Source organism: Osmerus eperlanus, chromosome 16, assembly GCF_963692335.1.
Source record: "Osmerus eperlanus chromosome 16, fOsmEpe2.1, whole genome shotgun sequence".
NCBI classification, from domain to species: Eukaryota; Metazoa; Chordata; class Actinopteri; order Osmeriformes; family Osmeridae; genus Osmerus; species Osmerus eperlanus.
In genome coordinates, this window is record NC_085033.1 from 11,259,325 (window position 1) to 11,274,632 (window position 15,308).

At 53.0% G+C, this 15,308-nt stretch overlaps 1 protein-coding gene across 8 annotated transcripts in view; it reads left to right on the forward strand.

Annotated features, from left to right (window-relative positions):
- rnf220a (ring finger protein 220a) overlaps positions 1-14,213 on the forward strand; it is a 90,913-nt gene extending 76,700 nt beyond the window's left edge. For 4 of the 8 annotated variants that reach the window (XM_062482127.1, XM_062482126.1, XM_062482130.1 and 1 more), the window contains 7 exons: positions 2,012-2,195; positions 2,612-2,667; positions 2,771-2,888; positions 9,088-9,196; positions 10,603-10,785; positions 11,136-11,210; positions 12,517-14,213. In XM_062482127.1, coding sequence (XP_062338111.1) covers positions 2,012-2,195; positions 2,612-2,667; positions 2,771-2,888; positions 9,088-9,196; positions 10,603-10,785; positions 11,136-11,210; positions 12,517-12,588 — 797 coding nt within the window. In that variant the 3' untranslated portion in view covers positions 12,589-14,213. The remainder of the gene's footprint in view (positions 1-2,011; positions 2,196-2,611; positions 2,668-2,770; positions 2,889-9,087; positions 9,197-10,602; positions 10,786-11,135; positions 11,211-12,516) is intronic. The other 4 variants (XM_062482129.1, XM_062482133.1, XM_062482132.1 and 1 more) reach the window with 1 other exon arrangement.
- Positions 14,214-15,308: the final 1,095 nt, after the last annotated feature.

A 15,308-nucleotide genomic window follows, 5' to 3' on the forward strand; every position in this document is an offset into this window, starting at 1 on the left:
TCAGAGAGAGCAGTGGGGTTTAGGCAGGCTTAGAACCAAGCCTCTCACTTTGTACCGGAACTTCAAACATGGCCGCCTCTTTGTGTATTGTCTCTCTGGCCCATCTCTGCAGGGTCGTCCTGTAAATGCCATACAGATAGGATCACCTTTTAACCCCCCCCCAACTGATAAGCGTCATGGCAACAGCTGCCTGTCATGTTGATTGGTCCCCTGACCCTCACAGCTTAGAACCCTGGCGTTGTCCTCGTCTCCATGGTGACATATGTAGATAGGTGTTCCGTGTCATCGTCAGGTGCATGTTACATGAAAGGAACATGTGTAGTTAACGTGTTAAAGTCAACGACATGCACGAGATTGGTTATGATAATGAGTCTGGAAATGTTATGGAGTCATGGGGGTGTCGGAGTGTGTGTGTGTGTGTGTGTGTGCGCGTGCCTGCCTGATCAGCCACAGAAATCGGTAACAACCTCTACTTTTGGGAGAGGGTGGATAATAGGAGGAACGCTAGTGAGAGTAAGGGATAAAGGGATGAGAAGAGATGCAGGAAGACGAAACAGAAACAAGAAAATGAGAGGACCAGAAACGGAGGGAGACAGTGGGAGGGAAGGAGGAACCTGAGGGATGGAGAGAGAGAGAGAGAGAGAGAGAGAGAGAGAGAGAGAGAGAGAGAGAGAGAGAGGGGGGGGGGGGGGGTGCAGCGTGCATAATGTGACTGAAAGGCAGTTATAGTGGTGCTGACCTTTTCAGACCAGATTAGATTGCCTGCCAAGACTGGTTAAAGGGACAGATAGTGGATCAGCGACCTCACACACAAACACACACACACAGACGGCAGGCTAGCAACATATCTTCACACTTGTAGTAGAGCTGTATTGAGGGTATTTGTACTGCTCAAATTGGGACCCATAGGAACACTGGTCTTGTGTATCAAAAATGTACACCAGAACCATAGCTCAGATGGTTTGCCTCTGCCTCAAACCCCACCCGCCCCCTGCCTCATCCCCCTAGCCAGCCCACCCCCCACCTCAGAACCGATCCTAACATGCACAATTAGCCACCGGATCCATCCTCTGATCAGATGATTAGATTAACAGTGATTTCTGCTCTCTCTGTCTCTGGTTCTGGGCCTGTATTAGCAGTCACCAGCCTGGGCTATCTATATATCTGTTTTCCCCTCCTTTGTGTCATCCCTCTCTTTCGCAGCAGATTGATGAAATGCTGGGCGTCGTTGGCAGTTTGTCGCCTGTGTGGCCCGCCCAGCCCCCCCCCCCCCCCCCCCCCCTAGAACCAGGCAGGGCAGGGCGGGGCAGGCCTAGGGTCCTAGCAGTAGCAGCTAGCAGGCAGGCATCATTGCCACACATCACTCCAGGCAGACCGACACAGCAGGGACCATATAAAACTTAAAAGGTCCTTTTTATATGATCACTAAAACCCCACCGGTGTGCTGTTAAAAGCTGGAGCGTTTTTATATTCCCTACCAAAGGATTTCTGGCAGAATGACTGGATCCATAGTTCTCCCCCCCCCCCCTAGCCTCTGGCCTCCTGTGTCTTAGTCCCCCAGACGAGAGAGTGGATGGGGAAGGGAGATGACTCGTACTGCAGCTAACTAAACCTGCCCTTCCTGACAGACAACGTGCACATTTCAATATATTGCTTACAGCTACCCTATCTGCTGGATCGGTCAATCAGGGCTCAGGCCTTGCCGGGGGGTGGGTGTTTGTGTGGAGACAGGGCCCTAAGTGATAGACGCATCCCCCATCTCTCTCTCTCCCACACACACACACACATACACACCTTCAGCCTGCAGGAGAGACAGAGAGGTAAGTGGAGTTGAAAGGCCCAGTCAGGAAGCAGCGGGAGTTAGTCTGAAGCTCATCCCACAGCCAGGTCTGGAGAGGTATCTCTGTCTGCCAGTCAGCCCCCTGTCCCCCTCCACACTCCCACCGTGGGACACACAGAGACACACGCGCTCCACAGCTTCCCTTGTGTAACCCCGCTGCTCCCCCTCCAGGAACAGGCTTCGCCATGTGCAGCACCAAGGAGAGCCAGGACAGCGACGCCGACCTGGATGTGGACGGTGACGACACCCTGGAGTACGGCAAGGCCCAGTACACAGAGGCTGACATCATCCCCTGCTCCGGAGAGGACCAGGGGGACGCCAAGGAGAGGGAGGCCCTGCGAGGAGCCGTGCTCAAGTAGGACGCCCCGCTCACGGCTACTCTGCTCTGCTCTGCTCTGCTCTACTCTACTCTGCTGTACTCTACTGAACTCTACTCTGCTGTACTCTACTGAACTCTACTCTGCTGTACTCTGCTGTATTCTACTGAACTCTACTCTGCTGTACTCTGCTGTACTCTACTCTGCTATACTTTACTCTGCTGTATTCTACTGAACTCTACTCTGCTGTACTCTGCTGTACTCTACTCTGCTATACTTTGCTGTATTCTGCTGTACTCTACTCTGCTATACTTTACTCTGCTGTATTCTACTGTACTCTACTCTGCTGTACTCTACTCTACTTTCTTCTACTCTGCTACTCTGTCATCACAGTTCTCTACTGTACTCTCTGCAGACACTCATGACCTTGTGTCTGCCCGTCTTGTGTCCTCAGTGGGGGCATGCCGTCCAACAGAATAACACCAGAGTTCTCCAAATGGGCCAGTGATGGTGAGTGGTGCTGCTGGACCCCAGCGGCCCCTGAAGTCTCTGTCCTACTCTCCCTAGCTATGGAGTCCTAGCTTTGGACCTGAAAGTCGTTTCTTCCCCACAGAGATGCCGTCTACGAGCAATGGCGAGGGCAGCAAGGCGGACCCCGGCGCCACCGCCTCCTCCTCCACATCCTGCTCCTCTTTGGTACCGCGCACCTGTAAAAACAGCGAGATAGAAAAGTAAGGCTCTCCTCTCTCTACCTGCACCGACCTCCTCCTGAGCCTCTCCCTCCATCCCCTAGACACACCCTGCTCTCTCTCTCTCCTCTTTCTCTCCATCCCCTAGACACACCCTGCTCTCTCTCCTCTTTCTCTCCATCCCCTAGACACACCCTGCTCTCTCTCTCTCCTCTTTCTCTCCATCCCTGTTCCCGCCTCGCCTAACTCTCTCCCGCTCTCTATCTTCCTCCATCTTCCCAGACGCTGTTCCTTTTTCTCACCTCCCTCCATTTTTCTTTTTCTGTTCCTTTCCTCCACATTTCCCCCGTTCTCTTTCCTCATCCCCCTCTCCCCCGCCCCACTCCTCCAACATCAGGTTTCTATGACTCTCTGATGAGTTCTCTCTCCAACGCCTGGCCGGGTCATAAATGATGCATCCTGTGTGGTCATTTTTCTGGCCGAAGGCTCTCTCCTCGTGTGTGTGTGTGTGTGTGTGTGCGTGTGTAAGCGTTGTTCATCCTCTGCTGTGATCACAGGGAGGGTCTAACAGTATTGATCCTCCTGCAGCCCAGTCTGTCTGGCCTGGCCCCCGGCACAGGCCCCGAATCCTAATGACGCACGCACGCACACACACACACGGTGTGGACACCTGTTCAGGCTGCTTCTCTCCCTCCCAAACAGCCTAACCTGTGTGTATGAACACACACACACATGCCTGTGTATATCCCTCATCTCCATGTCCTCATCCATATTCTCCCACTAGAGCCCCCCCCCCCTCCCCGGCCACACGCAAAACAATCTCCTTCAGCACGCACGCCCCCCGCCCCCGCCCCTGAATGGGTAATTGGGGTCAGAGCAGCACTGGTGGCTGACGGCGCGAGGGAGGAAGGAGGAGAGCCAGGAAGGGAGCAGAGGATTTGGTTGATTGCTTTCTTCTGCATGTCTGGCATATTCCCTGTCCTCCCGGACCCCTGTGTTGCCTTAGTGGCTTAACCCTCTCTCCCTCCCTTTATCTCTCCCTCTGTACGTCCATCCATCTTTCTCCATCTCTCTCCCTCCTTTCATCTCTCGCCTTCCTTTTACCTCAGCTGGGGTCAATCGCTCTCTCCCTCTGCCATCTCTACCTGGCTGCTGTTAAGAGCACTGCCGTCTATCACAGGCTCACACACACACACACACACACACACACACACACAGGTTACCAATCGGCCAGGGTGAAACCTCCATAGGACAGCCTCAGTCCGAGCAGGCCGGCTGGCTGTCACGTGTGTTCCTCACATGACAGAGCACCAGCAGCTGTACTGAGGGCGTGAACAAGCAGAGAACACTGACCCCCACTGACGTGTGTGTGTGTGTGTGTGTACTGTTTTCTTGTGTGTGTTTGGTTTTTGGACTGTGCGGATGCTCACTACATTTGTGTGTGTGTGTGTGTGTGTGAGCGTGCTGGGTTTGCAGCGTGTTTGGGTGTGTGTTTCAGGATGAAGACAGACAGGTCAGCATTGCTAAGTGGTGAGGCAGGAGCATGACAGCTTAGATTGATTCATCACTGTAGCCCTGTTGAAACCCCCCCCCCCCTCACTCCCCTCTCACACACACCATGCTTCGTCTGTCTCTCACACACACACACATACACACAGCCATCATCTCTCCACCATTAGGAGGAAGGCATTAGCGTTAGCGTGCTAGCCAGCAGGACAAGACAGGTATGAATCATCCTCAGCTGGCTGATGTCACAGGGGGAGAGGGGCTAGCACACCCGCTCTGAAGCAGCTTTATTAGCTTAGCCTACCTCCCCTCCTCCAGACATATTAGCCTAGCCCTAGACATGACACACACACACACACACAAACATGGTAGTTTATCTAATATCTCCTAGTTAGGATCTATCTCTCCAGTTCTCTACTCGTCTTCTCGTGAGTCTAGTTTCTCTCTCTCTCTCTCTCTGTCTCTCTCTCTCTCTCTCTCTCTCTCTCCGTCTCTGTTTTTCAACCTCTCTCCCTCTTCTTGTGTCTCTCCCTCCCTGGCCCCTCCTGGCCCCCAGTGTGATTGCATCAGGATTGTGAGGATGCAGGAGGGGATTGTGTTATACAGCGAAGGGAGCGCGATCACTGTTTGGATGTCATTAATCAACCATGGAGAAGGAAGGAACAAGGGAGGAAGAGGAGGGAGGGAGGATTTTGCAGCCAAGAAAACAGCAGCTATGTCTCCCCATTCCTTGGTATCACTGTAATATTAGTATACCAAGACTGCAGTCACAACACAGTCCAGTCCAACTTCTAGTATTTCATACAAAGTAAATATGGAGGTACGTTGACCTTCATTTGTCCAATTACACAAACCTAACCTTTTAGTTTGTCCAAGGCTTAATATGGTATATTAAGCCTTTTTTACAGTCATGTTTTATTCTGGATATTGAGTTGGCCTAACAAGATCCAGCTCTGTAGCAGGTCTGTGTCCTGGACACAGCCGCTTTAATCTGAGAATCCCTTTAAAGAGACCAAACAAGGCATTGAATGATTTCCCTGGAACGAGCAGGTAAAACAATTCCCTCTGGCTCGTGGGGAAAATGCATGTATTTGGGGGTCTTTCACGGCCACCCATCTGAAATGAAAATGAGATTTGTCTCCTTTGGTTATGTTGATACATTGTGTGTGTGTGCATGCGCACGTACATGAATGTGTCTGTTTGCCAGTGAGAGAGACTGGATCCCTGTGTGTGTGTCTGCCTGCCTCCCAGCCTGCCTCCCTCTCTGCCTGCCTCCCTCTCTGCCTCCCTCTCTGCCTGCCTCTCTGCCTGCCTCCCTCTCTGCCTCCCTCTCTGCCTCCCTCTCTGCCTGCCTCCCTCTCTGCCTCCCTCTCTGCCTGCCTCTCTGCCTGCCTCCCTCTCTGCCTCCCTCTCTGCCTGCCCGACTGCCTGCCTCCCTCTCTGCCTCCCTCTCTGCCTGCCTCCCTCTCTGCCTGCCTGCCTGCCCGCCTGCCTCCCTCCCTGCCTCCCTGCCTGCCTGTGTCTCCTCCCAGGTGTTGAGGTGGCTGTGAGGGTCTCCATGGCTGCTCCTCCCACAGATGGAGGATCTCCTCCCATGTTGTGATCGCTGCTAAATTTAATGCTCCACTTGAAACAATGCTGGAGGTCCACGCAAAGCTTCCTCTGCAAATAATTGAATCTGTCCTCTATTTATAAGTGATGACTCTAACCCCCCCCCCCACCCCCCCTCAGTCCTCTCATCTCTACCCCCCTCAGTCCTCTCATCTCTACCCCGCACTTAAATGTTTTCTGATACGTCGTCGGTTTGGGTAAGGTTTCGTTCAGCCCCGAGGTGCGTGGATGAATCCTCACCCTGGAACCCCATGTCCGCCTCCCCCGCCTGCAGCCTGTAGGGGGTGAAGGGGCCAGATGTAGGCGGGGGCTAGATGAAGATAAGGGGCTTGATGGAGATGGATGGTAGAGGAGGTGGGGGTGTGGGGGGGGGGGGGGAGCAGCGCAGGACAGGCTAATGAAATGAGAAGTGGCCGTGCACACATTCAGCTCAGGACACAAGAGCCATCCCCTGCTCTCTCTCTCTCTCACCTTCTCTTTCATTCCTTTTTTCTCTTTTTTCTTTCTGACAATGGACCGTGCACACACCCTGAGTAGAACTTAAATGTACACACACACATACACACCAGCAGTATATCTCTGAAGTATTCCCTGTTTGCGTGTCTGGTGCATGGTAAGTGCTTCCGAGTGAAAGTGGTAGCTACAAGTTTTATAGGGGTTTCTTTTAAGTCAAGGCCACAGCTTCAGCGTTAGCACACACCCAGGGAGGTCCCACTGTGATCACAAACCTGAGCGGGGAGTCTGATTCATGCTGATGCTTTATGTCCCACACACACACACACACACTTTCTCCTGTAGTGTTGTCATGTAGTCTGATCTCTTCCTTGACCGTGTCTGGACCCCAGCGGTCCTGCACACCGCCTGTCTGGGCTCGTATCTTAAAAGCCATCGTGCCACCGCGGGCTTCAGCCAGCAGGGACTCGTAAAGTGGGCAGAGTTTGAGGGTTGTGTGGCGATCTGGAGGTGTTCTCTTCACGGACACTCGATGGGAGTTTAGCCTTCTGTCCTACAGGACTGGATGCTGGTCCCTCATTGGGTGTGCTGTCCCTTATAGAGTCATCAGGATGCTGATTTGGTTATTCCCGTCTCTGTGACATCATCCTGTCTGCTCAATCCATAGTAGTAAAGTCTCTCCGCCCGGGCCCCTTGGAGAAACACACACACCACGCCAACCCCAGTCGTCGCTCCAGTGGCCACATCCACATAAAGACAGATTAAAACCCTCTTTTATAGCAGCGGGGAATTAAATAACTTTTAGAATGTGGTTTTCTATAAATCAACCAAGCGAAATGAATATTCATCTCCGTTGCTGTGTCCCGGAGAAGGAGGAGGAGAGCTGGCTTCTTTATAGGGAAAAGTTGTACTCAGTGACGCTAGCCAATGGCAGTGTAGGGTTGAGCTAGCAGCAGCGATTTATGAACCAGTTAAAGAGAGGCAGCAGGCTTGGAGGGACAGCTCCAGTCTCCTGCTTTATAAGCAAGCACGCTAATCAAGGCTAAATGCCCTTTTACTAGCTGCCTGCTAATAAGTGGGGGACTTTACGGCTTTTAACAGGCCCATGGTGGGGGGGAGGGGGGAGTGGAGTGCTCTCTGCCTGTCTTTCTGTCTGGACTTTCCTCGGTCAAGGTCTCTGGGTCCACCCTAACTAGCTGGCTGTCCTGGGGGGAGGGGGCTTGGTGGCAGCTCTGAGGAGAAGTCAGAACTCTGCTTTTCACAGCTTTAGCTCCAAGGATTTTTTTTTTCTAAGCGTATTCACGAAGACCTAGAAGTGTTGGACTGGGATGGACAGAGTGTGAGAGACAGAGAGACATAGACAGAGAGTGAGAGAGGGAGACATGGACAGAGAATGAGAGAGAGAGACATGGACAGAGAGTGAGAGAGAGCCATGGACAGAGTGAGAGAGAGCGCCATTGTAAGGCAGAGTTTCTGGGTACATGTCCAGCGTGTGTCTCTGTAAGGTCAAGAGGTCATACAGCGAGGCTCCCTCTGAGCAGAATATAGCATGCAGTCCAGACAGTGGGGAGACAGTGAGGAAAATCATGTACAAATAAGGCTTATGTGATTAACGACCACTTCACCTGCTGAACCTTCTAGTGTATCAGTGTACTGACCACTGAAGACCCGTTAAGGAAGCGATTCTGTGCATTTTATGTTTGAACATGTCCAGATACTGTATTTAAGCACTCTTGTAAGAGAGAGTCTTCACTCATGCTAGCCACTCTGTTGTGGATTGGTGGCATGATCCGACGTCGAGCTAATAAAACCGAGTCAATCCTTTTCATAATTGTCGTGACTCCTTCCGGCCTGCCTTCTCCAGAATTTACATCTTATCAGCCATGGACAGAGAGTGAGAGACATGGACAGAGAGTGAGAGAGAGAGAGACATGGACAGAGAGTGAGAGAGAGAGACATGGACAGAGAGTGAGAGAGAGAGACATGGACAGAGAGAAAGTGAGAGAGACAGGGACAGAGAGAAAGTGAGAGAGAGCGACATGGACAGAGTGAGAGAGACATGGACAGAGAGAGAGACATGGACAGAGAGAGAGAGACATGGACAGAGAGTGAGAGAGAGAGAGACATGGACAGAGGACGCCAGGCTAAAGTCCAGCCGTATCCCAGCAGGCCCCGGGGCGGGCAGCGCTGGGACGGCGTGCCGCTGACAGCAGCCCCACCCCCCCCTCCCGGCAAATCAATACGCTAGATCAGGCCTCCATCTGGCTGGAAAATGAGCAGATCACCATAAACATCTCGCCCCTGCCGCGGTGACGGCCGCTGCGGTCGGCCATATTGATTTAGTTATGGCTGCTTGATATGCTGCCGACTATGTTAAATGTACATTCTGCAAGGGGCCGCCGGCATTCATCACTGGGTATTTAGTGGGGAGGGGGGGGGGCGGGGTTGTAAATCTGAGGCTTGTGTAGGGCCTTAGAATTAGATGGTCGAGACAGGCAGGTGGCGGGCGGGGGTTAAATAAAGAGGTGTCCCACTGCGAGGGACAGAGATGGTGGTCTGAACCAGGCTGGTCACAGGCCTCAGGCATTTGCAGGGGTTTCTGTTTTTGACGACTATGAACAGTCGAGTCTCACACCCTCTAACCCAGCCTGCCTCTCTCCCCCTCCCCCAGGATCACAGAGGACTCGACGGCCACCACCCTGGAGGCCCTGAAGGCTCGCATCAGAGAGCTGGAGAAACAGATCCTCAGAGGAGACCGCTACAAGTGTCTCATCTGCATGGTGAGCAACACACACACACGGTCACACACACACACAACCTCTCTCTCCCCCCACTCTCACAAACAGACCTGTACCCCAACACACTTGTTTATAGTCACCTATAAAGATGACGTACAGACGCTTAAACTGGCTGCTGAGATTTGGGCCTATTGGTTCATCCCCAGTCTGTCTGTAAGGGGGTTGCCCACGTCAAGTGTTGTGTTCCCCTTCGCTTTCCTCTCTCTTACCCCTCCCATCTCTTCCCCCCCCCCCCCATCTCCTCCCCCCCCCCCCACACACCCCCCGGCATGCCAGCCGATCCTGAGCGCCCCCGTCCTTGTGTGTGAGCCTTGTGTCGAGCAGTGTTCAGTCTGTCTATGGAAGCTGAATGTTGCATGGCCCTGGAACCCTGAGCCCTGCCCTGAAGTGTGTGTGTGTGTGTGTGGGGGGGGGGGGGGGGGGGGGGGGGGGGGGGGGGGGGGGTGGGGGGGGTGTGTGTGTGGGGGGGTGTGGGTGTGTGATGCTGTTGTATAAAGGGGGTCTACTGTAGAGCATTTTGGATTATTCATGGTAGCTAACCTCCATATGACCATCAATAACAGAACCTCTGATATTTGGGTATTGATGTAACCTTGGTGATTGATTAGCATCCATCAATACTTGTGCTCTGAGTGATTTCGATCACACACCCACACCCTTTCTAGATTGAGGTGCAGCTGGCAGACTTGATGGACGCCCTGCTGTCTTGGGCACATGTCCTGATCTTAGACATTGACATAGTTCCCCGCAGTGTGTCCCCGCAACACACACACACACACACCCCTCTCACAGCTCGCCCAGGCCCCAAGGTGATGGGGATGAACAGGGGTGCATATTAATAAACCCCCACCCTGGTGCCCTGTCCTCGCCTAGATAATCTCTATCTCTCCTCTCTCTCTCCCTCTCTCTGTGTCTCCCTCTCTCTCTCTCTGTCTCTCTGCCAGCCGGACATACTCTGGTCATCTGTATTATAGTGTTGACCCCAGGGTGTTTGTGTGCGGAGGTGTGTAGGTCTGCTGGACTAGAGGCTGCCTAACAGTGGATCTCTAGCACCACCTACTGGTGTTGTGTAGACTCACATCACACAGTGAAGGGGAATATTCAGGAAATATATCTATTGGATATCATGGCACTAGGCAGCGAAAGACATTCTTGTCTTACAACATGTGTTTGTGTGCGTGCGACGTGTGTCGTAACATGTTTGTGAGTGGCAGACTTGACGTGTCAGTGGATTATGTGCGCCTGCCCTAAGCGTGTGCAGGGGCGTCACATCTGCGGGAGTGTGTGTGTGTGCGCGCGCGTGTGTGTGTGTGTCGGCACGTGTGTGTGTCACAAAGCCACCACCTTGCTATGCTCAGTGCCGCCTCTTGACTCCCCCCCTCCTGCAGAGGAAGCGTTTCCAATCAGGGGCTGAAGACAAGAGTCTGGGGGCGGGGCCTCTCGTGGCGGCGGTGGCGCCCAAAGCCGACGCGGCCAGCTCTAAGCCCCTCCCCCTCAGCATTTACTGTATGTATAGAGGCTACGTTATGGGCTGCGGAGGCGGGATTAAGAGGCTGCTCCCGCTACGCAGGGTAAGGCTCCCTCTACCCCCCTCACGCCCCCCTCCACCCCCCCTCGTGTCCTGTCCTGTCACACCCCTCTGCCCACCTGCCCATCTCTCGCCCGCTGTCTGCCTGCCACCATGCCCACCTGTCTGTCTGCTGCCCCCTGCCGGCTGGCTGGCTGGCCGGCTGGCTGGTTGTGGCTGTGCCTGTAAGCTGTGCTGGTGCTTTGGTGACATACCTGTCAGGAAGTGTTAGGTGTTGTGCTGTTTGTGTTTTGTGCGTGCTGCATCTATAGTTGATTCGTAAATGTTGTGGTAATAATCGTTCTCTTTTTCCCTCTCTCTCTCTGTCTCTCTCTCTGTCTCTCTGTCTCCCAGGACTCATACACGATGCCCCTCACCTCCATCCAGTGCTGGCACGTCCACTGTGAAGAATGCTGGCTCAGGACTCTGGTGAGAACCTCTCTCACACACACACACACACACACACTGTTGCACAGCAACGGCATAACATCAACTCTTACTATACGGCTTTCCCCAAGTAGCTAGTTGGCAGTGACCTGCACACATACACACACACATCTTCCTCCACACACACGGAAACAACTCCTAAGCACTCCGAGCAGGCCAGCCCAGCGTGTGCACAGTCCAGGTAGTGTGCTTTGTTCTGGAGCCAGGCGGAGGTGTGGGGAAGGAGGAGAAGAGGGGACTGCCTGTTCTCACACACACACACACACACAGGGCTTCTGCCGTTAGGGAAAGACCTATAGGTTGTGTAGGGGGATGAAGACCCAGATCCTCTTAGCGGGTGTGTGTGAGCGCTGCCAAGACCCCTGCCTCTGGCACCGTGGAGCCAGACCCCTGCCTCTGGCACCGTGGAGCCAGCCCTGCGGGGGGGAGGGGGGGTTTGCTAACAGGTGTGAGTGTGTGTGTGTGCTTGTCCGGATGAGGGATTTATCGCTCTCCTTCCTGTAAGCCACTGCATAACCCTGTGTGCTGTGGTGCAGGGAGGTCACACACTCACTCACACTAAAGTTCAACACTTGGGCGGCTTGTATGAACTTCCAGTCCAGGCACCCCAGCTATGTGGAGTGTGTGTGTGTGTGTCAAGGGCCCTCACACACACATGTAGAAGCTGCTTCTGGTCACCTGAGTAAACTCCGGCAGGGTCAGGGGTCAGCCAGGGGTCAGGCATCCAAGCAGTAGCCCAGACCTGACCCAGACTACCTGTCCGCAAGGCCCCCTAGGAACACACATTAGTCACATCGTTACACCTCCTCCACACACATCACAGTGGACCCCCACTTCCCCCCCCCTGCCTCACCCCCCCCCACACCCCCGGGCGGTAAAGGAGGGTGATTGTGTGGTGCCTGGTTGGGCCCCTGGTGGAGCGAGAGGACACTGGGTGTACGACCAGTGTGCCAGCCCGCCATGTACAGCAGATGCCAGTCTGCTGCTGCGTGTCAGGGAGAGAGAGAGAGAGAGAGAGGACCACCCAGCCTCGCCCGGCCCTCCCAGCTCTCAGCCCTGCTGTTTAACGAGCCTCCAGGCAAGAAGACACTGGAGAAAGAGAGAGAGAGAGATATAAAGGGGAGGGAAAAGGAAGAATCCCACTGGAGCCGTTAGGAACATACACGCTTTGATGTTTCACATACGGCGGCTAGTACACTGCACGCACGCACGCACACACACTCACAGGGGCTCAGGTCACCAGCTGAAAGTGTGCTGTCAGTCTAACCGTGCTCTCCTCTGTCTCCAGGGAAACAAGAAGCTGTGCCCACAGTGCAACACCATCACATCGCCAGGAGACCTGAGACGTGTCTACTTGTGAAGCAAGATGGCCGCCCGCCCCCCCCCCCCCCCACCCCCGCCCTCACCTGGCTCCATCCCTTCATCTCTCCTCTCCTTTTATTATTCCCCCGTTTGCGCTCTTTTTCCCGTTTTCGTTTGTGCAGTGTGGTGTGTGAACCGGGGTGGGCGGAGCCTGTTTAGACCAGACACTGATAGGAGAGAGACTCCTCCCAATGGAGACCAAACGGACTGATTTGAAAGACTGGTCAACCAACCAGGTTTGGGAACTCCACACAGCGGTCCACTGGGATTGGGCATGCCACAGACAGGGGCGGGACCTTCCTGCCTCCTCTCTCAGCCCCTCCCCCCCACCGCACCCAGCCTCTGTGCTGCCCTCTACAGGTGGACAACAGTAGCGTAGCCCAGCCCTCGGCTCTGCAGGACGGACCACTCTACTGTGCCCTGGCCCCGGCCCCAGCCAGCTCTGCAGCGGGACCAGACAGTCCTCCTTCCCCACCCTAGTCTCTGCTCCACCTCTGTGGGGACCCCGCCCCCCGCCAACCCCTTCCCTCTCTAGCAGCATGGCTGGACTCTGAGTTGACCCTGAGGAGGGGTGGAGGTGGAGGTGAACTTTAAACCAAACACGCACCCCAGGTTTACCATCCAAGGGATTCCTTCTCCTTTTTTGGTCCCTTTCCCCCCCCCCCCTTCCTTCCTTTCTTCTTTAGTGGTGTTCTAGTGAAGTCAACCAAAATCCCAAGCAACAGTGCAAGCACATGTAATATAGTCTGTGTATGTTTACAGTGTTGTGTGGAATTGACATAGAGTTCACACTTGTATACATATGAACATACAAAGACAAACACAGACACACACACACAAACATACACACAGACGTATATATGATTAAAGTCCAGTTTTAGTTTGACATGGGGAGAGGGACAAGGAGCGATGTTAAAAAATGGCTGACGTTAAAGAAGCCCTGTGTATTTTTTGAACAGATGTTGATGTCTTGAGGTTGAAGTTGTATTTCATTGTACAGGAATAAATTTAAGTAATAATAATAAACTACTCCAAACTAGAAATGTCCAGGTTTAGGCGGTGTACATTTTTCATTCAGCTACAGTTTACAGTAAACACTGTACCTTTAAGAAAGAAGACCTGTTTGTTTTTGGGGGTTTTCTATTCTGTTGTTTTCTGTAATGGTCTGGTTGAAGTTGCCCTAACCCTTCAAGAGGAACAACGAAGGCATTGACTTGTTCTGTAACTGCAGTGCTAGCCAAACAACACCACCATCTTTAAACCCCCACAAACCTGCTGTTGTTAACCCCCACTTTTGCTTGTTCTACGTTGTCATGGCAACACGCTTGTTCATATGGGAACACGTATGGTTCTGTTCTGCCCTTCTCTCTCTGTGTCGACGCCCCGGCGTAAGATGCTTTTGAAGAAATATTGTTGAGTGTTGCACTGCTACGCAGACTAAAACTTCAACCTGGCAACCGCAAGGACAGGTCCTTCCTATAGCTCTGTGGGGGGGAGGGGGGGGAGGGGGAGGGGAACCTTTGGACCCACAGCGAGGTGGTGGTGTGCTTTGTATTTGTAAAACTATGTATCCTGTGATGTCTGTATTGATGTAAGAGACAAAAAATAAACACAAGGAAAGAACTGAGTGGAAGACTGGAGATCCTTGCCGACTCGGGCTGTGTCCTGTATCAACACGTACAGAAGAAGCTGTACCTTCGAGGTGGGGGGGGGGTTAAGAAGCAGAATGTATTTAGCTGATATTTCCATCTGCCTCAACAGTGGCTTTATAAGTTCACGTCTACATGCTGACATTGTTGTTGTATCCATACCTACCTAGCTCTAATTACAGGATTTACATGAGTTGGTTCCTTACAGAGACCCCAGCCCAGTTGTAGCAGCCTGCATCGCCCCCTGGAGGGAGTGTCATCTAGTGCATCCCCTCGTCAGTAGGAGCTGCAGAAGGCTGCTGACTGAAGGAGCCGCTGGGCCGAGGGCAGTCAGCCTCGCCTAAGTGTTCTCAGGTGCTCATAAAGGAGCCGCAGTAACAAGGGGGGGGGCCCAGCAGGACTCCTGACACAGTACCGTCCGACTGACACAGTACCGTCCGACTGACACAGTACCGTCCGACTGACGGAACTCCCCCCCGAGGACCTGGAACCACGGAAGGTTCTGGAACTTCGTGGCTTCGTGTTCTAGTGTCCTCGTATAAAGTTCCCGCTCGGTGTTCCAGGGCTTCGTCGTGATGCGCGTGGAGCCCGTTGTAGAAAAGTTCGCCATGAAAGCATCGCTGAGTTTCGGAACATTTTATGACCGTCAGGGGCCAAACTGTGAGATATACTTATTTGAATACCCACTGAATAATGCAGTATATTGCATGTATCATACATGCAATATACTGCATATGACACAACCAGTTTTTTACCATGTCCCAGACGAACTATAAAGTAGGTACATATATTGTAGTAGTAGCGTTTCTCTTGTTTTCGATGTCACGCATGGAGTCCATTAACCCTTGTGTTATCTTCGGGTCATTCTGACCCATCAGTCATTGTGACCCACCGTCGTATTGCGACAGATTTACCGCATACAAAGACAAAGTGAAGCATTTTCTTTTAACCGTTGGGCTGTCTCAGACCCCCCATATTGCAAAGGTTAAAAGAAAATTATTTTAATTTGTTTTTGTATTGGGTAAAATTGGGTAAACACAACGATGGTTCGTTATGAACCTTTGGGTCA